The sequence below is a fragment of the Centruroides sculpturatus genome, unplaced genomic scaffold (genome assembly GCF_000671375.1).
Source record: "Centruroides sculpturatus isolate CEXI.00-Female unplaced genomic scaffold, Cexi_2.0 scaffold907, whole genome shotgun sequence".
NCBI lineage: Eukaryota > Metazoa > Arthropoda > Arachnida > Scorpiones > Buthidae > Centruroides > Centruroides sculpturatus.
Genome location: NW_019385244.1, coordinates 131,466 through 155,306, shown reverse-complemented (window position 1 = coordinate 155,306; position 23,841 = coordinate 131,466). Strand labels below are relative to the sequence as shown.

The 23,841-nt window shown below is 20.4% G+C and overlaps 1 protein-coding gene across 4 annotated transcripts in view; it reads left to right on the top strand.

Annotated features, from left to right (window-relative positions):
• LOC111636664 (RNA binding protein fox-1 homolog 1-like) overlaps positions 1-23,841 on the top strand; it is a 172,163-nt gene that overhangs the window by 60,194 nt on the left and 88,128 nt on the right. For 3 of the 4 annotated variants that reach the window (XM_023381951.1, XM_023381952.1, XM_023381950.1), the window contains exons 2-3: positions 16,575-16,727; positions 23,293-23,448. In XM_023381951.1, coding sequence (XP_023237719.1) covers positions 16,575-16,727; positions 23,293-23,448 — 309 coding nt within the window. Of the gene's footprint in view, positions 1-9,350; positions 9,566-16,574; positions 16,728-23,292; positions 23,449-23,841 lie in introns of those variants that run through there. The other variant, XM_023381953.1, reaches the window with a different exon arrangement.

The following is a 23,841-nucleotide window of genomic DNA, read 5'->3' as shown; positions in this document are numbered from 1 at the left end:
CAAGTCAAACTTTAATTCTGCTTTACTTTTCATTTAGGACAGAAATTTTTGAGAATTAGTTATGAATAGTTAAATGAGACTTAATTTTAAGTAGCTAAAGTCTTTTACTGTTTTTTTTTTTTTTTTTTTTTTTTTTTTTTTTTTTTTTTTTTTTTTTTTTTTTTTTTTTTTTTTTTTTTTTTTTTTTTTTTTTTTTTTTTTTTTTTTTTTTTTTTTTTTTTTTTTTTTTTTTTTTTTTTTTTTTTTTTTTTTTTTTTTTTTTTTTTTTTTTTTTTTTTTTTTTTTTTTTTTTTTTTTTTTTTTTTTTTTTTTTTTTTTTTTTTTTTTTTTTTTTTTTTTTTTTTTTTTTTTTTTTTTTTTTTTTTTTTTTTTTTTTTTTTTTTTTTTTTTTTTTTTTTTTTTTTTTTTTTTTTTTTTTTTTTTTTTTTTTTTTTTTTTTTTTTTTTTTTTTTTTTTTTTTTTTTTTTTTTTTTTTTTTTTTTTTTTTTTTTTTTTTTTTTTTTTTTTTTTTTTTTTTTTTTTTTTTTTTTTTTTTTTTTTTTTTTTTTTTTTTTTTTTTTTTTTTTTTTTTTTTTTTTTTTTTTTTTTTTTTTTTTTTTTTTTTTTTTTTTTTTTTTTTTTTTTTTTTTTTTTTTTTTTTTTTTTTTTTTTTTTTTTTTTTTTTTTTTTTTTTTTTTTTTTTTTTTTTTTTTTTTTTTTTTTTTTTTTTTTTTTTTTTTTTTTTTTTTTTTTTTTTTTTTTTTTTTTTTTTTTTTTTTTTTTTTTTTTTTTTTTTTTTTTTTTTTTTTTTTTTTTTTTTTTTTTTTTTTTTTTTTTTTTTTTTTTTTTTTTTTTTTTTTTTTTTTTTTTTTTTTTTTTTTTTTTTTTTTTTTTTTTTTTTTTTTTTTTTTTTTTTTTTTTTTTTTTTTTTTTTTTTTTTTTTTTTTTTTTTTTTTTTTTTTTTTTTTTTTTTTTTTTTTTTTTTTTTTTTTTTTTTTTTTTTTTTTTTTTTTTTTTTTTTTTTTTTTTTTTTTTTTTTTTTTTTTTTTTTTTTTTTTTTTTTTTTTTTTTTTTTTTTTTTTTTTTTTTTTTTTTTTTTTTTTTTTTTTTTTTTTTTTTTTTTTTTTTTTTTTTTTTTTTTTTTTTTTTTTTTTTTTTTTTTTTTTTTTTTTTTTTTTTTTTTTTTTTTTTTTTTTTTTTTTTTTTTTTTTTTTTTTTTTTTTTTTTTTTTTTTTTTTTTTTTTTTTTTTTTTTTTTTTTTTTTTTTTTTTTTTTTTTTTTTTTTTTTTTTTTTTTTTTTTTTTTTTTTTTTTTTTTTTTTTTTTTTTTTTTTTTTTTTTTTTTTTTTTTTTTTTTTTTTTTTTTTTTTTTTTTTTTTTTTTTTTTTTTTTTTTTTTTTTTTTTTTTTTTTTTTTTTTTTTTTTTTTTTTTTTTTTTTTTTTTTTTTTTTTTTTTTTTTTTTTTTTTTTTTTTTTTTTTTTTTTTTTTTTTTTTTTTTTTTTTTTTTTTTTTTTTTTTTTTTTTTTTTTTTTTTTTTTTTTTTTTTTTTTTTTTTTTTTTTTTTTTTTTTTTTTTTTTTTTTTTTTTTTTTTTTTTTTTTTTTTTTTTTTTTTTTTTTTTTTTTTTTTTTTTTTTTTTTTTTTTTTTTTTTTTTTTTTTTTTTTTTTTTTTTTTTTTTTTTTTTTTTTTTTTTTTTTTTTTTTTTTTTTTTTTTTTTTTTTTTTTTTTTTTTTTTTTTTTTTTTTTTTTTTTTTTTTTTTTTTTTTTTTTTTTTTTTTTTTTTTTTTTTTTTTTTTTTTTTTTTTTTTTTTTTTTTTTTTTTTTTTTTTTTTTTTTTTTTTTTTTTTTTTTTTTTTTTTTTTTTTTTTTTTTTTTTTTTTTTTTTTTTTTTTTTTTTTTTTTTTTTTTTTTTTTTTTTTTTTTTTTTTTTTTTTTTTTTTTTTTTTTTTTTTTTTTTTTTTTTTTTTTTTTTTTTTTTTTTTTTTTTTTTTTTTTTTTTTTTTTTTTTTTTTTTTTTTTTTTTTTTTTTTTTTTTTTTTTTTTTTTTTTTTTTTTTTTTTTTTTTTTTTTTTTTTTTTTTTTTTTTTTTTTTTTTTTTTTTTTTTTTTTTTTTTTTTTTTTTTTTTTTTTTTTTTTTTTTTTTTTTTTTTTTTTTTTTTTTTTTTTTTTTTTTTTTTTTTTTTTTTTTTTTTTTTTTTTTTTTTTTTTTTTTTTTTTTTTTTTTTTTTTTTTTTTTTTTTTTTTTTTTTTTTTTTTTTTTTTTTTTTTTTTTTTTTTTTTTTTTTTTTTTTTTTTTTTTTTTTTTTTTTTTTTTTTTTTTTTTTTTTTTTTTTTTTTTTTTTTTTTTTTTTTTTTTTTTTTTTTTTTTTTTTTTTTTTTTTTTTTTTTTTTTTTTTTTTTTTTTTTTTTTTTTTTTTTTTTTTTTTTTTTTTTTTTTTTTTTTTTTTTTTTTTTTTTTTTTTTTTTTTTTTTTTTTTTTTTTTTTTTTTTTTTTTTTTTTTTTTTTTTTTTTTTTTTTTTTTTTTTTTTTTTTTTTTTTTTTTTTTTTTTTTTTTTTTTTTTTTTTTTTTTTTTTTTTTTTTTTTTTTTTTTTTTTTTTTTTTTTTTTTTTTTTTTTTTTTTTTTTTTTTTTTTTTTTTTTTTTTTTTTTTTTTTTTTTTTTTTTTTTTTTTTTTTTTTTTTTTTTTTTTTTTTTTTTTTTTTTTTTTTTTTTTTTTTTTTTTTTTTTTTTTTTTTTTTTTTTTTTTTTTTTTTTTTTTTTTTTTTTTTTTTTTTTTTTTTTTTTTTTTTTTTTTTTTTTTTTTTTTTTTTTTTTTTTTTTTTTTTTTTTTTTTTTTTTTTTTTTTTTTTTTTTTTTTTTTTTTTTTTTTTTTTTTTTTTTTTTTTTTTTTTTTTTTTTTTTTTTTTTTTTTTTTTTTTTTTTTTTTTTTTTTTTTTTTTTTTTTTTTTTTTTTTTTTTTTTTTTTTTTTTTTTTTTTTTTTTTTTTTTTTTTTTTTTTTTTTTTTTTTTTTTTTTTTTTTTTTTTTTTTTTTTTTTTTTTTTTTTTTTTTTTTTTTTTTTTTTTTTTTTTTTTTTTTTTTTTTTTTTTTTTTTTTTTTTTTTTTTTTTTTTTTTTTTTTTTTTTTTTTTTTTTTTTTTTTTTTTTTTTTTTTTTTTTTTTTTTTTTTTTTTTTTTTTTTTTTTTTTTTTTTTTTTTTTTTTTTTTTTTTTTTTTTTTTTTTTTTTTTTTTTTTTTTTTTTTTTTTTTTTTTTTTTTTTTTTTTTTTTTTTTTTTTTTTTTTTTTTTTTTTTTTTTTTTTTTTTTTTTTTTTTTTTTTTTTTTTTTTTTTTTTTTTTTTTTTTTTTTTTTTTTTTTTTTTTTTTTTTTTTTTTTTTTTTTTTTTTTTTTTTTTTTTTTTTTTTTTTTTTTTTTTTTTTTTTTTTTTTTTTTTTTTTTTTTTTTTTTTTTTTTTTTTTTTTTTTTTTTTTTTTTTTTTTTTTTTTTTTTTTTTTTTTTTTTTTTTTTTTTTTTTTTTTTTTTTTTTTTTTTTTTTTTTTTTTTTTTTTTTTTTTTTTTTTTTTTTTTTTTTTTTTTTTTTTTTTTTTTTTTTTTTTTTTTTTTTTTTTTTTTTTTTTTTTTTTTTTTTTTTTTTTTTTTTTTTTTTTTTTTTTTTTTTTTTTTTTTTTTTTTTTTTTTTTTTTTTTTTTTTTTTTTTTTTTTTTTTTTTTTTTTTTTTTTTTTTTTTTTTTTTTTTTTTTTTTTTTTTTTTTTTTTTTTTTTTTTTTTTTTTTTTTTTTTTTTTTTTTTTTTTTTTTTTTTTTTTTTTTTTTTTTTTTTTTTTTTTTTTTTTTTTTTTTTTTTTTTTTTTTTTTTTTTTTTTTTTTTTTTTTTTTTTTTTTTTTTTTTTTTTTTTTTTTTTTTTTTTTTTTTTTTTTTTTTTTTTTTTTTTTTTTTTTTTTTTTTTTTTTTTTTTTTTTTTTTTTTTTTTTTTTTTTTTTTTTTTTTTTTTTTTTTTTTTTTTTTTTTTTTTTTTTTTTTTTTTTTTTTTTTTTTTTTTTTTTTTTTTTTTTTTTTTTTTTTTTTTTTTTTTTTTTTTTTTTTTTTTTTTTTTTTTTTTTTTTTTTTTTTTTTTTTTTTTTTTTTTTTTTTTTTTTTTTTTTTTTTTTTTTTTTTTTTTTTTTTTTTTTTTTTTTTTTTTTTTTTTTTTTTTTTTTTTTTTTTTTTTTTTTTTTTTTTTTTTTTTTTTTTTTTTTTTTTTTTTTTTTTTTTTTTTTTTTTTTTTTTTTTTTTTTTTTTTTTTTTTTTTTTTTTTTTTTTTTTTTTTTTTTTTTTTTTTTTTTTTTTTTTTTTTTTTTTTTTTTTTTTTTTTTTTTTTTTTTTTTTTTTTTTTTTTTTTTTTTTTTTTTTTTTTTTTTTTTTTTTTTTTTTTTTTTTTTTTTTTTTTTTTTTTTTTTTTTTTTTTTTTTTTTTTTTTTTTTTTTTTTTTTTTTTTTTTTTTTTTTTTTTTTTTTTTTTTTTTTTTTTTTTTTTTTTTTTTTTTTTTTTTTTTTTTTTTTTTTTTTTTTTTTTTTTTTTTTTTTTTTTTTTTTTTTTTTTTTTTTTTTTTTTTTTTTTTTTTTTTTTTTTTTTTTTTTTTTTTTTTTTTTTTTTTTTTTTTTTTTTTTTTTTTTTTTTTTTTTTTTTTTTTTTTTTTTTTTTTTTTTTTTTTTTTTTTTTTTTTTTTTTTTTTTTTTTTTTTTTTTTTTTTTTTTTTTTTTTTTTTTTTTTTTTTTTTTTTTTTTTTTTTTTTTTTTTTTTTTTTTTTTTTTTTTTTTTTTTTTTTTTTTTTTTTTTTTTTTTTTTTTTTTTTTTTTTTTTTTTTTTTTTTTTTTTTTTTTTTTTTTTTTTTTTTTTTTTTTTTTTTTTTTTTTTTTTTTTTTTTTTTTTTTTTTTTTTTTTTTTTTTTTTTTTTTTTTTTTTTTTTTTTTTTTTTTTTTTTTTTTTTTTTTTTTTTTTTTTTTTTTTTTTTTTTTTTTTTTTTTTTTTTTTTTTTTTTTTTTTTTTTTTTTTTTTTTTTTTTTTTTTTTTTTTTTTTTTTTTTTTTTTTTTTTTTTTTTTTTTTTTTTTTTTTTTTTTTTTTTTTTTTTTTTTTTTTTTTTTTTTTTTTTTTTTTTTTTTTTTTTTTTTTTTTTTTTTTTTTTTTTTTTTTTTTTTTTTTTTTTTTTTTTTTTTTTTTTTTTTTTTTTTTTTTTTTTTTTTTTTTTTTTTTTTTTTTTTTTTTTTTTTTTTTTTTTTTTTTTTTTTTTTTTTTTTTTTTTTTTTTTTTTTTTTTTTTTTTTTTTTTTTTTTTTTTTTTTTTTTTTTTTTTTTTTTTTTTTTTTTTTTTTTTTTTTTTTTTTTTTTTTTTTTTTTTTTTTTTTTTTTTTTTTTTTTTTTTTTTTTTTTTTTTTTTTTTTTTTTTTTTTTTTTTTTTTTTTTTTTTTTTTTTTTTTTTTTTTTTTTTTTTTTTTTTTTTTTTTTTTTTTTTTTTTTTTTTTTTTTTTTTTTTTTTTTTTTTTTTTTTTTTTTTTTTTTTTTTTTTTTTTTTTTTTTTTTTTTTTTTTTTTTTTTTTTTTTTTTTTTTTTTTTTTTTTTTTTTTTTTTTTTTTTTTTTTTTTTTTTTTTTTTTTTTTTTTTTTTTTTTTTTTTTTTTTTTTTTTTTTTTTTTTTTTTTTTTTTTTTTTTTTTTTTTTTTTTTTTTTTTTTTTTTTTTTTTTTTTTTTTTTTTTTTTTTTTTTTTTTTTTTTTTTTTTTNTTTTGCGATTGCCAACTTTTGAATTAATCTAATCAAATTACTCTTTCTAAAGTAAAATTATTGCTCATTATCCATCGAGAATAAAAAGAGAAAGTTACGTTACTGTAAGGATTTTATCTTAATGGCGCTATGGATCTGAAAGCGTAACGTGTTATTCAGCTTTGTACTTAGCATATTATCTATTTGGAAAATTACTTTAGAGACTAACAAGCAACTGTTTTTTTTAATCGTTATTTCCTCTTACTGTATATTGGTAAGGCTAACGTTACACCGTGTATTATCATTATTACGTACCGGTACATTACGATTGAGGTACAGTACTTGCGACAAGTTTCTTAAAAAGCTTGTCATAACCAACGTCAAATGAAACGTTAAATTAACTGTAACGACTAATTAAAAAATGAAAATTGTTATTACTTTTTGAAGAAGTTTTTCGTTAGACCTAAGCATTTTTATTGTTAGAGATAATTTGTTGGATCTCAGTTACGATGCATTCGTAACGAAATTTTTTTCTACTATTGCACTAAATAGATGATGTAGGCCTATAATAAATTTACGTCTGGAAAAAACAACAGTTTAATTGAGTAAATAAAACATTTGTAACATCATAACCGAATAAGATTAGTTTCTTTTATAGTGCTCCAAATCATGGGCGTAGCCAGAGTTTTGTTATGGGGGGCCTAGTGGAGGCCAACCTGACACAAAATTGAATTATTTCAAATTATTGTTCATTATTGGGCACCGAGCAAGCCGTTCACCTTTTTTTAGTATTCAAAACTTTTATTTTAGCTTTAGGTTTTTACAAATCGACTCAACACTTTTTCGGCTGTGATTTCCTGGGGAGGCATCAGGTTCCCTGGGAGGGGCCGTGCCCACCCAGGCTCCCCCCTCGCTACGCCCATGCTCCAAATACTGGTCTTCAAAAAATTGCATAAACTAAGTGTGACGTGAGGAGGGAAACACGTGATTAAATTATTTAATAGTATTGCGTATGTTAAACGCATTTAAAAAATGAGAAACACAGTAGTATTTTCAATGTATTGATTTTTATGAATTTAGATGCATTTATATCATGTAACAAAATTTAAATTAAAAAAATTTATTGTTAGTTTTAGTTAAAAGTTGTTTATTTTTTTCATAATCTGTTTTAGAAATGAATAGATGATACACACGTCTTGTTAACATTTAAAATGATGACTGTATGTATAACGTATGGAAGCACAAGACTCGTTTAAAGTGTCTGCCATATAATTATCAACAAATAAATAATTAAAATATATAGATTTTTTCTTTAAATAGGTAGAATTTTAAATTAAGATTTGAAGATAGAATTACTTATGAATATTTATAAAATTATATCGAACATATTTTAAAATTTAAAGCACCGAGGGAATCTAAATGATAAGAAATTATTATTATTAGGAAACAAGTTTGTTCGTTCATCACTTTAATGAAATTTATAAGGAAGCAAGAATGCGTCTTTTGAAGAGTTTACTATTTCCTCTGGATATTGATTTTTGTTTTCATTGTTTATATCGTTTTGCAATTTAATGATGGGCCTACTTTTATTTTTTCACTTTTTTATTGAATTTTGTCCAGCTGTTTATTTTACAATCTTTTTTATTTTCTTTATCACCGTCATGCAATGAAAGTATATATTAAGAATTAAAATTCAACTTAATTAATGTACAAGAAAAGTAAATAATTTATAATAAAGCGTTTATACTATATAAAATATTTTAGTAAACAATTAGTTATAAATTTAGTATTTTATGCAAATGAAATTAGTATTGATTAAATACTAAAAATTATCAGCAAAATAATTTCAATTTTGCATAATAATTCTAATTATTGAAATATATATATACATGTTGTAGATTAAATTTATGTTGGTGATTTTACAGCCAGTGTAAATTTTAACCCACATAATGTATCATGTAACGATAATTAAGAAAATATATTATATTTAGTTCTACTTAATTGATCAAAAATCAATATTAAACAATTATTATGAAAACAATTTATATTATATGTAATTGATGGAGTTTAATATTAATTAGTTAACTGATAAAATTTTTTTAAATGAATGACATTTAAGAAATATAGTTATATATTGATTATTATAGTATTTTAATGAATTTTTAAAATCTATAATTTAAAATGGATGCACTTAAATTATTTCACAAATTTACTTTCTTAAGAATAATACTGCGTGATAAAAATATTAAGCAATCTTTTTATCACTAATTAAAAAATCATTTAGTTTTAGAAGTTTTTATTAGTTTAGAATTATTTAGTTTTAGAAGTTTAGAAGATTTTTTTATTTATTTATCGACTTTTTCACAAATAAATTTTTAACTATTGCAATTTTTATTTCCAGATATATAAAAAGGAATGTGATTATAAATTTAGATATTTTTCCTTAAAAAATTGCATTATAAAAAATATGAGAAGTGATCTTTTCTTTAAATTAGTGTTTACTTCTAACTTGTTATTTTTCTTAGTGGATTCTCTTCTATCATTCTGATAGGCTGTGACGTAAAAAAAAAAAAACATAAGATTTTCGACAGCTTGATTGGGAAATGCTGTTCCTGTAGTCCTTAAACTGATTTTTCTTTATAGAATATTCTTATTCTTTTATTGCAAATTGTATTTTAAATAAACTTTTAAATTTCATATGTAGAATTAAAATGATTGATCGCTTTTATTATTATTACATATGACACTAAATATCTTTCGTGATTTTAATACATGATAGTCATTTCATACATTTATAGACCAATAGTTTATCTATTTTGTAAAATAATAATTATTTATATATTTTCATCAGACAAAAAATTGATTAGAATTACGTACATCGTAACGAATTTAAAATAATATTTTTCTACTCTATTCTGTTTCCTTTTATGTAATGAATGCTCACTAGTTTTTTTTTTATCACGAAGCGTCCAGATAAGCATGCAAAACCGGTTTAATTTGAATCCAAATACTTCAATTCTTGCTTCAGTGGTCACTTTTATATCTTTAACTGTTATACTGCGGCATACTATATTAATATGCAATTAAAAACGAAGTAATAAAATTGATCTTTGTAAAATTTTCTGAAACGAATTATTCGATATTTTTATCGATTAACTATCATTCAATCGATAAAAAATACCGGATAAACAATATAAAATAAGTAAATTTTCATTTTTTATTGAAATATTAAACATCTTTTCAAAATTTAATTGTTTCTGGATGGGGGGAAAACAATTTCTATTCGAAATTTTTATTGAAAGATGATAAGAAAAAGCGAATGTTTTTAAAATTGTATTAATTTTCTGATAATCCTTTTAATATAGGGAAATATGATGTTCTATTATTATCTTTTTAATTTTAATGCGAATATACATTTTCTGAAGTTCATCTAAATTATATACTCAATAAAACGCAAACTTTATTAATAGAGTTTGCTATTAAAAATTAAAAGAAAAATTTAAAATTTTAGTAGCAATGTTTATTTAAAAAGAACTGTTGACAGATTTTCTGTAATCTCATTTTTATATCGTTATCTGAATTTTTTTTTCAAGATTTTCTGTTTTTCAGTGAAGTTATTAGCTTTTATCTTATTTAGTACTAAATAAAATTTAACATATTAATCTTAATTCGCGAACCTATAATGCTGTTTTATTGATTCGCGAGAATTGGTGTTCGTGTCGTGCGCTCTAACTATGGGCGTGTCACACGTTGGACAGAGGTAAACATAGGTACTGAACGTTCAGCCTTGCTCTGTTTAGATCAGCACGTTGAAGCTATCGAGTAAATCCAGAACTCCCTCTTTGGGAATACGGTAAGCTCGTTTTCGTTTCTACTGCTATGAAAATATTATTTGATGAACAGTTTGGCATAATGATGAATTTAATATGATACTCTACTGAATAACATTTTTTGTAAACATTACATATTTATTTATAAAAGTAAAATTTAATATAGAATTTATTTTAACATAATTCGTTTTTGGTTTTTATAAAGTTCATTATTTTGTTTGATTAATTTTTATTTTATTATGAATGTTTTAATTTATAAAAATTATTGTTTAAATTATTATTATGAAATTATTTGTGAATACATGACAATTTGTATTCACTATTTTATATTAATTAATATGAAAAAATTAAATTTTTTTTTATTAAGTTAGACTAGTTGCTTATATTTTACAGATAGTTTGGCATATTTATTTTAGGATTTGTATTTTATTTTTTTTTCGTAATGTTACTTAATTAAGAATCATCTGATAAAACTATTAAATAAATTTTGCATTTAAAAGAAATTAAATTATATTTTGTTCCCGAAATGATTTATTTTTAAATATTTAATTTAAATAGAATATTTATATAATTGAAAACTTCATTTTAAATGTTTGCTTACATTTAAACATAAGAAATTTATTCAAAATAAATAATTTTTCTCAAAAACATCAGGATTGTAACTCAATTGAAATTAAATCTGTTATAAATAAGTATACATAGTATTGCTAATTCTAAAATATTCTGATTATAATTTTAATTAGATATATTTGTTAAAAGTAAAATTAAAAAGAAAATTTCTTGAATTAAAAAAAAATGAAATTTATTATGCATTTATTAATTAAAAATTATACAGAATTAATTATTACAAATAAAAGTAAGTTTAAGTGCATTAAGTTTCATCTTATACACCATTTATATTTAATACACAATGGAATTTTATTATTAGAATATTAATTTATTACACTACATAGAAATAGGAATTTTGCTTAATGATAATTTGGAGATAACTTTGATTTTCTTCTGACATAAATTTTCTATGAATTGAATGATGATCTCATTTATTATAAATGAGCAAATGTCTTGATTAATTTGTTTTTAGCAATAATAATTTTAATATATTCCAAATAATATGAATTTAATTATTTGAATTTTGTAAATTTTGAAGATTTTTATTTATTCAAAAGTAAAATACTGATTTTAGAAATTAAAAACCTATAGAAATGGGCTACAGTGTTATGAGATACGAGGACAGGCTGAAAAGTAATGCACACATGCTTGTTGAACACGAACAAAAACAAATAGCAAGATCGGGCAAAAAGTACATTAAAGTACAATTCTTAAGCTTCAAAATCATATATTTATTTTTCAACATAGTCACCGTTAAGGCTAACACATTTCTCCCAATGTGTAACAAGTTTTTTCATTCCGTCAATGAAAAATTCTTCCGGCTTTTCTCGAATCCAGGACTTGACAGCTGCCTTCACCTCATTGTTTGAGGTGTAATGATTACCCTTGAGGTCTCTCTTAAGTAGAAGAAACAAATAAAAATCACAAGGCGCAAGATCGGGGAGAATCAGTTCAAACTTCAGGTTTCGCAGAGCCTCTTCAGTTGTGCGTGAGGTGTGTGGACGAGCATTGTTATGTTGCAAGATTATTGGTGCCAGGCTGCCTCTAACATGACAAACTCAATGTCAGAGGTGTTTTAGAGTCTGTATGTACTGAGAAGAATTAAACATTGCAACAAGGTGCAACGGTAATTGTCTGTGGCAGTGATCGGACTTCCGCTGCATGTTTAATCAACAATTATGGCTTTTCCAGGCTCGCAACCACGAAATTTTATTATCCATCAATTTACAATAGACCTATCAACAGTATCGTCACCATAAACAGCGTTTAAATGTAATTTTTTCAGCAGTTAAAAATTCGATAACAGCACGCTGTTTAACTTGCATTGACATAGCACCAGAACATGTTTCCATATTTCCGCTTCTCAAAATATACTGAATGAATGCAACAACCTCAAACTGCGCATGCACATAGAGGGGGAAATGTTACTTCCATATGCCACCTGGCATGCTTCTGAAAATCATTTCGTTTGTGCTCTACAAGCATGTGTGCATTACTTTTCAGCCTACCCTCGTAGTAAAGATGAATTAACAGTATTAAAATTAAATGGGAAAAGGAGAGATTTGATGATGATTTTATCTATCCAGTATGCAAACTTTGGAAAATAAGTAATTGTGGATTAATCAGATAATTTTAAAAACAGGTTACGTTTTAAAAATTTATGAAAGAATAATTTATATATTAGAAAATTCATTTAATTCAAAGTTCTAACTTTATGTGATGTCTTCAGTAATCAGAGTTTGCTAAGTTATTTTGCTATTCCATATGTTTTATATACTTAATTCATAACTGTATAACTGTAATGCAATGTTTTTCAACCAGTTTTTAATATTGGCATCCCTAACTTGATAATTTTTTTCTTGTGGTGCCTCTTTTTTATTGAAGCAGAATTATTGCACTTTTTGTGTTTTTAGCACTTGCATGCAAGAAGTGTTTGGCCATTGAATGCTTTTTATGGGGCCCGAAGTAGAAAGGGTCTCTTTTGCCATTTTTTCTTTGAACAAATGAAAAATATGTTGAATGTTTATTAATGAAAAATAGTCTTATAGATTTTATTTTTTGTTAGTAAAAATTGATTTATAGGTGTAGGAATTACTACTTGCTCTAAGTTTTTTCCAGATGTGGGGAGGATTTTCAGTTTTTTCCTTTCATCGGCCCTGGAAATCATGGTGCTACTCAGCACTATATTTCATGGCACCCCTAAAATGTCATCATGGCATCTTAGTTTGGCACCGTGGTACTTTGGTTGAAAACCACTGTTGTAATGTTTTTTTATAACTGTAATATAAAACTGGTTAAAAATTTTTCTGTGAAGAAAATTTATTATGTTTGATAATAAGAAAAATAGAGGAAACAAGATTGAAAAGATCAGAAATGTTATAAACACGGTGAAGAAGATCAAGAAACAGGTCAGATTTTGATGTTCTATAGCATATCTGTAATATAACACTTTTTCTATAAGTCACCCTTGTAAAGTGCCAGTGAATACTTGTGAATTAGTCATCTTCATAAATATTAGAGAATCTGCCAGTCTAATAGTCAAGCTTGTTAAGGCCCAACATCGCTAAGAATGGCTAAGAAAAATTTTGACTGTTATCTAAATTGTCAAACTTTTACTTTGCATATTTTTTTTATGTCTTGGATGTTTTTGTTTGGATATCAATTGTTTTTGTTAATAATTATATTATTATGTAAAGACATAAGACGATGATGTACAATTTGATTGGTGGCGACTGATGCTTTCGATATGCTGTTTAGAAAAATTGTTATAAAAAGTTTTAATTGGCATAAATTTGCTCTTTTGTAATTCTGAGTAACATTTTGAATACAATTCATATCTTTCCATGTAATTTTATCTTTATAAGTATAAAATTAAGCTGTAAAATTAAATTAGCTCTATGGGGAAACTCCAGTGAACTTTGAATTATTGATTGGGAAGATTCATCAGCACCTCACTGATAATGAGGAAAGCTTAATTTTAAAATCTGAGCTTTCTTGACCCAATAGTTTTTTTCTCTGAGTGTCTGCAATGCCGGATGAAGAAAAAGAAGAAAATACAGTTTTTTTGGTGAGTTTTGCACTTTTTAATTGCTTACATTTCAGCAACCACATTACAGAAAATCTTGAAATTTTACATCCTACCTAAGAAAACAATTTTTAAAACATGAGATATTCAGAATTACTTCAGGTGTTTGGGCTGGAGAAAACATTCCTGAAAATTAGCAACTCTGATTCCTGTATACATAGTCTGTCAGTGGCTTTTTTTACTTGGTGGGGAGTCACTGCTGTGACTCCTGATATTAACCAATCTCAAATACATGAATACCTTGAATATTTAGTAATTTACCTTACATATTTTTTTAGTTAGTAATTTATTTATTTATTTATTTTGCTTGTTTTTTTTCAATAAATTAACAAAGTAAAACAATAAAAAAGATATAGAAATCTGTTAAAGTCTCTGTTAATTTTAACACTTGCTAGAGAAGGATCATTGATAGTGTGATGTTGCAAAAATTTATGCAGTAATATATTTCTGCATTTATTTCTTTGATTGCAGTAAATGTTGCTTTTATAAATTTGTAACTTTTTATTCCTGTTACTTTTTAAAATAAATTCTTGTTTTTGTAAGTTAATAAATTAAAATATAATTGGTCAGTTGAACTAAACTTTGTAATCCTTTCGCACGTGTAACAACATACCTTATTTGAGATAGCAAATTCAACTGTCATAGTGGGAGAGTGAATGATACTAAATTCAACAGTGAGAAATCCTCATCGTTACATAGCTTTGGTTTTATGAATGAGAAATGATATCGCTTGTAAACCAGCAAATTGACCATTGTAAAGTAATTTTTTTTAATCCACTGGTCTGCCATATATGAAAGTCTGGAACTGAATCAATATACAGGGTCCATTTACAATGTTAATTGTAAATATCACCTGAAATATACATTAAATTGAAAAAGTGCCTGATATGAAAGTTTATTATTTTGGAGGACTTTTTGAACTACATAGAAATTAGGTCACCCCCTTGTGGATGGGGGTGGTAACTTCAGATTTTCCAATGTAACCCCCAGTTTTTAGCACTTGGATTCTTTATTGAAAAATAGTAATATTTTATTCCTAGCAAGTTCTTTGATTACTGTTAATTTAAAAAGTTCTTAGCAATTTTGGTATTTTTGAAAAAATAATGGTTAATTCAGTTTCTAGGAAAACATGCAATTTCATGAAAGTTAAGCATTGTGTTTTTTAAAGATATTTCTGATGTATTAAGTGTTAATCTCAGTAAAAATATGATTTAAGTACAGGAAAAAATATGTTTTTTGCATAACTATCCAGGCCTTAGACTGGCCTGAAGTAATTACTTTGGGTTTACCTCCAACATTGAGAAGCATAATTAAATAAAACTATAGAGTAAATTCTAGTTTATTGACTCTGACATTAAAAGGATATGATAAAATAATTTAAACATAAGTAACATGAAAGATGCATTATCTGTACAGTAATTATTATTAATAATGCTGCTATAATAATAGCAAAATAATATCATTGAAATAATTGTAACATTATTTTGGGATATGCTAATTCTAACTACTTTAAATGTCTGACAGAAATATTTGTGATTAAAATAAACAGTCTACTGTTCTTCAGTTTAGCACCAAACTTTAATATCAATTTCAAAGATCAACAAATATTGTCACTACATTGTTGAGATTTAGCTGTAGTTTTGTTTCTAAATGAACTCTTTTTAGGAGTTGTTACATTTCATCATATTTCAGAATATATATTATTGATTTTTCAGTAAATTATATAGATGTTCTCCTTGAACCTCTATACTTTCAAACTACAAAAATTCAAAGACATGAGAAACCTGTGTACAAGAATTGGAGATACTATTCACAGTGTAATTCTTAATATGTTGGTATGGTCATAGACCAAAAGTATAGACTGTATATCATAAATGCAACATCAGGAACACACATAGAAATGTACTGATTTACCATTATCTACATCAGTGGTTCTTAAACTTTTATGAACTGTTGCCCCCTGAAGATAACAGTTATAACTTGCTCCCTGTATAAAGTATACCCCACAGCCCTGTTCCATTTGAATAAATTTTTAAATTTTTCTTCTGTATAGTATTTATTTCATTTCCACTGCACTTTTTATTTCCAATTTCTTTCATATCATATAATATCATATTACACCCAAAGCAATTTTATTTAATGAAAAAGTTGCTTTTATTCCCAGCCTGCCTGAGGTGATCTCAAAGGGACCATAGCCCCCTTTGAGATGAACTCAGGCAGTACTATATAGATGAGAGCATCTTAAAGGGAGGCGTAGCCTCCATTAACGAGCTCTGGTTACAGTATTGTACTTGCATTTCTTTTTATAAAATATCCACAAAATTAAGGCAGTTTGAGGACAACATCCAGTATATTGATTGATATTGGTTTGCAATGGAACTAGTATTATTTAAAAATTTAGTTTTTCTGTATTAAAAAATAAATGTTGTATTCCCAAATCTCAATTTCTGTTGACATTTTATTAAAGTATATGTTATATTGATTCCAATTTATATTATTTGAATTGATTAATGAAAAGTATGAAATAAATATACTTATAATTTTCTGATAAATTATATATCATCAACAACGTATTTATAGAAATGTATATCAGTTTTAAGGAATTGTAATGCTAAAGTCTCAATTCTGCAGATTTTGTAATTTTGTCGTCTAGGAATTAGTCATTTTATTAAAAATTTTGGCAACAACTGTGTGAAAGTGTACAGAAAATATTTTTTGAGCAGTAACTATTTACAGAAAGTTTTATGAGATTTTATTGAATACTTTGGAAAATATAAAAAAATTATTTTTAGAGAAATTGTTTGTTAAATCTGAAAATATTAAATAAGACTGCACTTAATTGAGGACATAACGTAATTTGTAATTTTCTTTGCTGATAAATGTTATTAGTTTATTAATAAATAGTTTATCTGGTGATGCCAAGAAAAAAGCAATTGACATAATTATAAATGGAACTAATCATCTTAATAGTGAAAAAATTATTTTCCTGACAAACATTTTCAAATACAATATATTTTAAAATTTCTTTGAATAATTTTTCACTGTTAAGGTATTTGTTTATATTTATCTATTAATTTATGCTGTTAAGGAAATAAAGTATAAAATTTATTTCTCTTGCTTCTCAAAAAATTGATTTCTTGATTATTTATTTATTTAATTACTTAATGTAATTTAAAATAATTAATTAGTTTAAATAAATTAATTTAGATTAATTAATTATTTTAATATCAAATCAAATACATAAAGTGTATAGAATGAATGAGAATATTGTTAAATTTGCTTCTGTAGTGCATTACTTTACATGCTTCAATAAGAATTTTGTTTTTTTTTATTTTTAGCACATGGTTCAAACACAGATGACATCATCATATTCTCCTTTCTCACAAAATGGTGATCAGTCACAAACAACAAATCAACAAAGGATAGAGCAAAAAGAATGTATAGCATTTTCTTCACCTGTAGTTACAAACAATGGTGTAGAGCAACAAACTGTAAGTTTTCAATTAAATATTTTAAAAAATTATTATAGTAAGGTTTAATTTTTTAAAATATTAACACTTTGGACATTAAACCTCTTTTTAAAAACTTGTATTTCACTTATTTTGTACTAAACTTCTTTTTTAATTAAAACTGTAAAAAAGTTTCAAGAGTCAATATATATTCTGTTTTCAACATAGTATGATGCATTATTTTGTTATTAATGGTAAAGTAAATTATTGACATCATGAAGTACCTAAAATATTTTTATATCATAATGTAATATAGAAAATAACAAACAAAGCATATTTTACCAAATTATATATATTAAAAATATATTTTGTTAATATTTTTTATTTCAAAGTCTTAAAAATAAAAATACCTAAATAGCATAAATTTATTGATTACATTATTTAAGAATTATCAAATTTTTAATAAGAATGTTAATACATATAAAATTCTATGTAGCTCAATCATTTGTGTTCAAGAGGAAGAGTGAGGGTCAGATACTAATCAGTTAGTATTCATATACTAAATGAATACAATAAATTAAACTTTGACTGATTCTTAATTCTGGGTTGTGAACTTGGACATAAATCATATAGAATATATTGTTTAAAAATAAATTTATTAATATTTTTAACAGATAAGTTCAACAATGTCTTAATAAGTAAATAACATATGGATTTTAATATAATTACTAAATAAAAACACATTTCATATTCAAATAAATTTTATATTGGAACTAGGAAGAAAAAATTTTTCCCAACATAATGCGAATTATTTCTTTTCCTCAGTAGGATATAAAGTTTATTTATTAAATATATAACAGAAATGTAGTCTTTTATGTCTGATAGTAAGACAGACAGAGATTTGCAAGTTTTCAAGTTATCTCTGAAAGTGGCTACACCCTGCTACACCCATCATTACACAAGTGTTGTACATTGCACATAAGTGTTATACATCATTACATTTGGGCATAAGTGTTGTTATATTTGAAAAAAGATGAATAATAAGTGGGCTAGTTCTAACACCTGTTTGTGATGAAGATACAGTGATTGAATATGTTTGGAAAAAAAATCACATGTGCAAATGCATGGTTATAAAGTATTAATGGATATAGTGAGGCAAAATCTAGCACTGTGATATACTTGTTGTCTTTTCTCACCAGAATTATCCTCTACAATAGATAATAGATGATATTCTGATAATATGGAAATAAAAACCAGTCGTCAACAGGATATTAAATGCTTTTAACAATGACCCCTATTTAAGCAGATGGAAAACTGGATAGTCCAAAATAAACCAATAAATTAAAACTTAATAAATTATTAATTCTTAAAATTTTCATATTCACAACTTTGTTATTTTGAATTTGTAATTATACATTTTAAGGAATTTGAGAAACTTGTAACTGAAGAAGATCAGTAAAATCTGATTGAAAACATTTGTATTTCAATAAATGTATAACTGAATTTATTAAGGTTTCGTTTATTAGTTTAATAACCTCTATGGTATATGTTTAAGATTAGAGCAATTCAACAATATGGAGACCCACTTTCTTGATATAAATATTACTCTTCAAAATGGGTATATTGATACACAGGTGTTTTACAAACCAAATCATCATCCATTATTCATACCTTCCCATCCACAAGACGCATTTAAGTATAAAACCATGGTATTCAGAGCTCTAGTCAGAAGAGCATATACACTGATCTGACATCACAAACACCATTAAAGCTTAAATATATAGAAGAAATAGCTAGAATACATAGATATGATAAAAAGTTTATATAAAATTTGGCAAAAGAAATGGAAAACAAATGTATGAAGCATCTACAACTGGATGTCACCAATGAACAATCATGCATGCTAATAACAAGACAAATAATTATAGATTTTGATAATAGACTCAAATCGATTTATAAACAAATCACTAAATATTTAAATGACAGTATGTTTCCATAGAAATGCCACAATCTATGAATTGCTACACAACAGTAGAGATGAGATAGACAACAACAGCGCACTGGGTGTATATTCAATCCTGGTAACAGATGAAAGATTTAATTTCCAACTTATGTACATTGGGTCAACAATTAGATTTTTAAAATGCAGAATCAATGAATACTAATATGACGTAGATGACAACAAACCAAAACTGTTTTAGCTCAATATGCAATAGGGTCAAAGTGTCTGCACATCTAAATGAAGCAAGAATGATAAAAAGATCTATGATGAACATCACTTACAAACCCTTGAAACTTTGGAAATTGTCAAGTCCACATTAAAAAATAATTGTGTTAACCACAAATACTCAGAATTCCTATCTAATGCATGGCAATTGTTCTTTGATAATCCTACAGATTAATTAATTATATATAAAACATGCATAGGCATATAGAATTCCTGTGGCTCACTTTATTTGTATTTTTATTTTATTTTTAATTTTATTATTTATATATTTGATATTTCATTAATATATAATTGTTCAAAAATATATATTTATGTATACACACTTACAATGTTTAAAGAAAAATGTTATACAGTAAATAACATCATTGAATATTTGAAACATTCCAATTTGTAAATTTCAAATTGTATAATTTTCAAACCTAAAGCAGGTTTATAAAATAAACTGAAAATGTTTGTTATAAAAACTCTTGTGCTGAAAAATTATGTAAAGTATTGATTTTTTTTACCAGTATGGTCATATCTTCTAAATTAATTTGTCTGGAAGGGAAGATCAAATGGAAGTCTTGATAACAAAATTGGTAATGCCTCTGCACAGTAAGGAGGAGTTATGGAACTCCTGCTTACTGCATAAAATATGTCCTGATGAATCTGTTCACAAAGTATGTCCTGATGAATATGACTTTATCATTTGATTTGTTTTTTAAATTCTGCTTTGTTTTACACTCCGTTTAAACAAATATTTTCTGCTTATTTAATTTACAGTAGAGGATTGTCCGAATCAATTGGGGACTGGGGTTACTCGGAAAATCAGTATTTCGGATAACTGATTATGTACATTAAAATATATTAATCTATCCCATGTTGAAATTTTTCTCCGTTGCGTGTCGCTTCGCGTTGAATTTTCGTCGATGTTAAGCCTAACGAAGACTATTGTATTGTTAAAAATTATTTTTTTTTTATTTTGTACAAACAAAATAAATATATTGAAGAAAATAAAAACAATAAAAAATTATACTTCAGAAGTTAATTTAATATCAAAAACGTAAAATATTTGAGTAGCCCAAGACATAGCCAAAGATTGCAGTGCCACAGCACTGGCGAAAATTTAAATTTGCTGACTGGAATTCTTTCGGATAATTGACTTTCGGATAATCGATGCTCTACTGTATATCTTTTATGCATTATTAAAAACTAACATTTTCTGTCATATTCATATTCTATATAGAATTAAAATTATAAAAACAATGGAATGTAAGCAAGCAGTAGTACAGAATAAAGTGAAATATTTTATGTTTAACATAAAAAAAAATAAAAAAATTAACATCAAAAATTAAATAATAAATGATCACAGAACATAAAATTCAAAATTATCTTAGGAAAAATCTCCAAGAGTTAGAACTATGTTTGTATTTTTGCAATTATGATCTTATGTTTATAATCTCCAGAGTTTTTGCAAACTTGGCCAAACAGTATATTAAATTATATATAAATTATATATATATTTAATTAGGTATAAAATGAAATAATTTAGAAATTTCAGGATTTACAGCAGAGCATAGTGGAATTGGGAGAAATTTGCTACTCGAACAGATTCAGAAGATCGGGATACAAAACTGACAATATTTTGACTTGAGTGTCTAGGCAGCTACATATTGGCAATATTCAATCTTTTCAAAATTACCTTGACTGTCTGTGAGTGCCTTAAGAAGTAAATAAACTGATCAATTTCATTTATATTCCAGTCAGATGTTGCATTTAGAAGCAGTTTTTTTTTTCATTATGCGAATTGCTTCTTGTCTGTATTTTAATTATCCTAGAAAATGTTCACAAGAATCTTTCTTTATTTAAGGACTTGTTATCTCAAGGAGAAGTAGTGCATAAAAACTAGAGGATGACAATTATTTTTTCAGATATTTATTTTAACACAAATCTGTGACATAAATATTCAGCATTTTTGACTACTACCTCTTTTTAGAAGAAGGTTACAAACACACACTAAAAATTAATTCACAGTTATTTTACAAAAATTACAGAAACATTTTTTAAAATTATTACATATTCATTTGTACCCATGAGATACAATAGTTATTGTGTACATAAGCATGTGAAAAGGCCTGTGTAAATTATTACAACTAATAGAACATAAAACCAATGATCACAACTATTCTAAAAAAATATTTTATAACAATTTTACTTTTTGGTAAAGCTATTAAAAAAGTTATTAAAAACTTTTACCGGAAGTGATGTACCATATTGTTTTTATTCCTTTTTTAATATGAACACTTAAAAGGCACTTAAAAGGCCAAAGTTTTACACAAAAAGTGACTAACCTTTCCATGGCTATTCCTTTGTAAAGCTGGATACTGTTGCGTAATCATTTTGTAGTTTTATTGTTTGTTATTCTCTGCATAACTTTCATTCTTAGAAAACATTTTATGATTTTATGATTAAGATTAGCATTTTCTCATAATTTTTAATTGATAGTTCTGATGAAACATAAGCTGTCCTGTCCATGTCATTAAAACTGTGAATGGAAGTTTTTCTAATCAAATATCTAAATGCAGTTCTCATAATGTTTATTAGAGGGAAGGGAAATTTTATTTTTTGAAAAAGGTCTTAAAATTTGAATATTAACAAGAGCTGCAGAATATGTAAATAAATGTAAATGAAAAATATTTTTTAGATATTCAACTGTCTGTAGGTAATGATGTATTTTTAAGGTGTGAACATAACTGTGGTTTCACAGTTATGTTCACACCTTAAAGTTATAAGTGGTATTATAAATATGGTGGTCAGTTTTAAAAAAAATATATTTGGAATAAGATGTGATTAAGTAAAAGTATAAAGAACTTTTTAAATGAAATAATTACAATAATCCTTTGTAAGGGTGCAGCAGAGTGACATAATATAGTATACAATGACATAGTAGTGTATAGAGTGACATAGTAGGCAACATAAATTCTCATTACCAACTTTTTCTACTATGCTGTAATTGTATTTTTTCCATTTTATCATAGGTTTTATCATATTTATTTTTTTGCATTTTCATTTTCTGATCTTTTTTTATATATTTGATTATTATAATAGAAATTTGCAGTCTACTATCTATTGGCCATAAGCTTTTAAAACATCTGTATAGTTTAAATGTCATCTTATCAGTCAAGACTTTCTATATAACAAGAGAATGAATATTTGAGAACTATAGATTCCTGATCTATTAAAAGAAATTTTTAGAATATGTTCTTATTAGTATCTTGCTGTTTTTGTTGTTATATCATAGGTTTGATTTCATCTGAAGATCAGTGACATCTGATTAAATTCAAATGTTATTTACTCAGACTACTTTTATACTAGTATACTTGTTTTGCTTAGTGATGCCACTCTGTCTCTCTTCATTTTCACTTTGAAAAATTTTATGCTTATGACAGTATGCTTATGCTGTGCATGTTGGATTAAATAACTTTGCTTTAAAGATAAAGAAATTACTATTTTAATTTTAATTGATTATATTTATTTTTATTTAATTTTAATTTTGTTTGCCAATTTTCCATCCGTTCAATAATGCTTAGAACATTCTTAGCTCCTGGGTGAAGCTAAGAACATTCTAAGCCACTCTTAGTGTGCATTACTGAACACAGCCCTGATCTTGATTTTTATCTAACTCCATTCTTGAAATTAAGGAAGGACAGACAGAAAGAAAACAGTAGGAATCTGTGAGTGTGCAATTTGAAAATTGTATCTCAATAATACTTGTTCTTTTTAAGTGAAAAACATGATATGAAACATTTGGTAGATTTAACCACACATTGCTGAGATTTTACAACTGAAATGAAAAATATTGCATCATTTGCTTATTGTTCTAACTTGATATCATTAGAGTTTTATTTGTTATGGCAAAGAATATTTCGGGTAAAAGATTAGTATTTCTTAAGATCATAGAAAATATGACATCCTGCTGTAATGTTAATTAAAAAATATATGATTGTATTAGCAAAACTTTTATGCTTTTATCAAAATACATATTTAAGTAAATTTTAAGCTATATTTGCAGTGTTCTCCCCAAGCTGATTTTAGCTAGTCAGTTGACCAGCACAGTAATTCTTCCAATCAGTTTAAAAATATGTTATTGTATTTATCATAACCACGTTTTCAAGTTAACCAGATTATGATGTAGTATGCTATTGGGTACTGTAGTGTGAATAGTCTATTGTTATTATACTGATGTATAATAATAATTTCAGTAGCAACTAGTTAAAATTGTAGGTCAATCACATTAATTTTTTTCTTGGGGAAAACATTGTATTTTGTTTTATGTATATATATAATATTTTGTTTTCATTTTACATATGTAATATTTTAAATTTTATAAATTTTTCTTAGCAAACAGATTTAGAACCAGAAGTAACATCAGGCACACAAGGACAAGCGTCTACTCAAACAAGCACAGAATCTTCAAAAAATAATCAACCAAAGAGATTGCATGTTAGCAATATTCCTTTTCGTTTCAGAGATCCTGATTTACGTCAACTTTTTGGGGTAATGTTTAATTTTGAAATATTTTTTATTGTGTGTTTAATGTGCATTGTAATTTTTTAGAAATATATTATATGTTATTTTATATATACAGAGAAAGAACTATAAGTTTCTGATCTAACCTCCTGCACATGACTGAAAAACATGCCAAAACAAATATATTAAAGATTAATGTCTTATTAGTATTTGATGCAAATTTAGTTGGCTATAGTACTACAAGGTAATTTATATTAGACTTGATATGGCAGAAAATTTTAAACTGGTGTATTGAGCAGTCTTGAAGGTGCTTACAAAAGAAGGCCAAACATCCATGGAAATCAAGAAATGCCTAGATCATGTGTATGAAGCTTTGCCATCATATACTACTGTCAAAAATGGGCTAAACATTTTAATTAA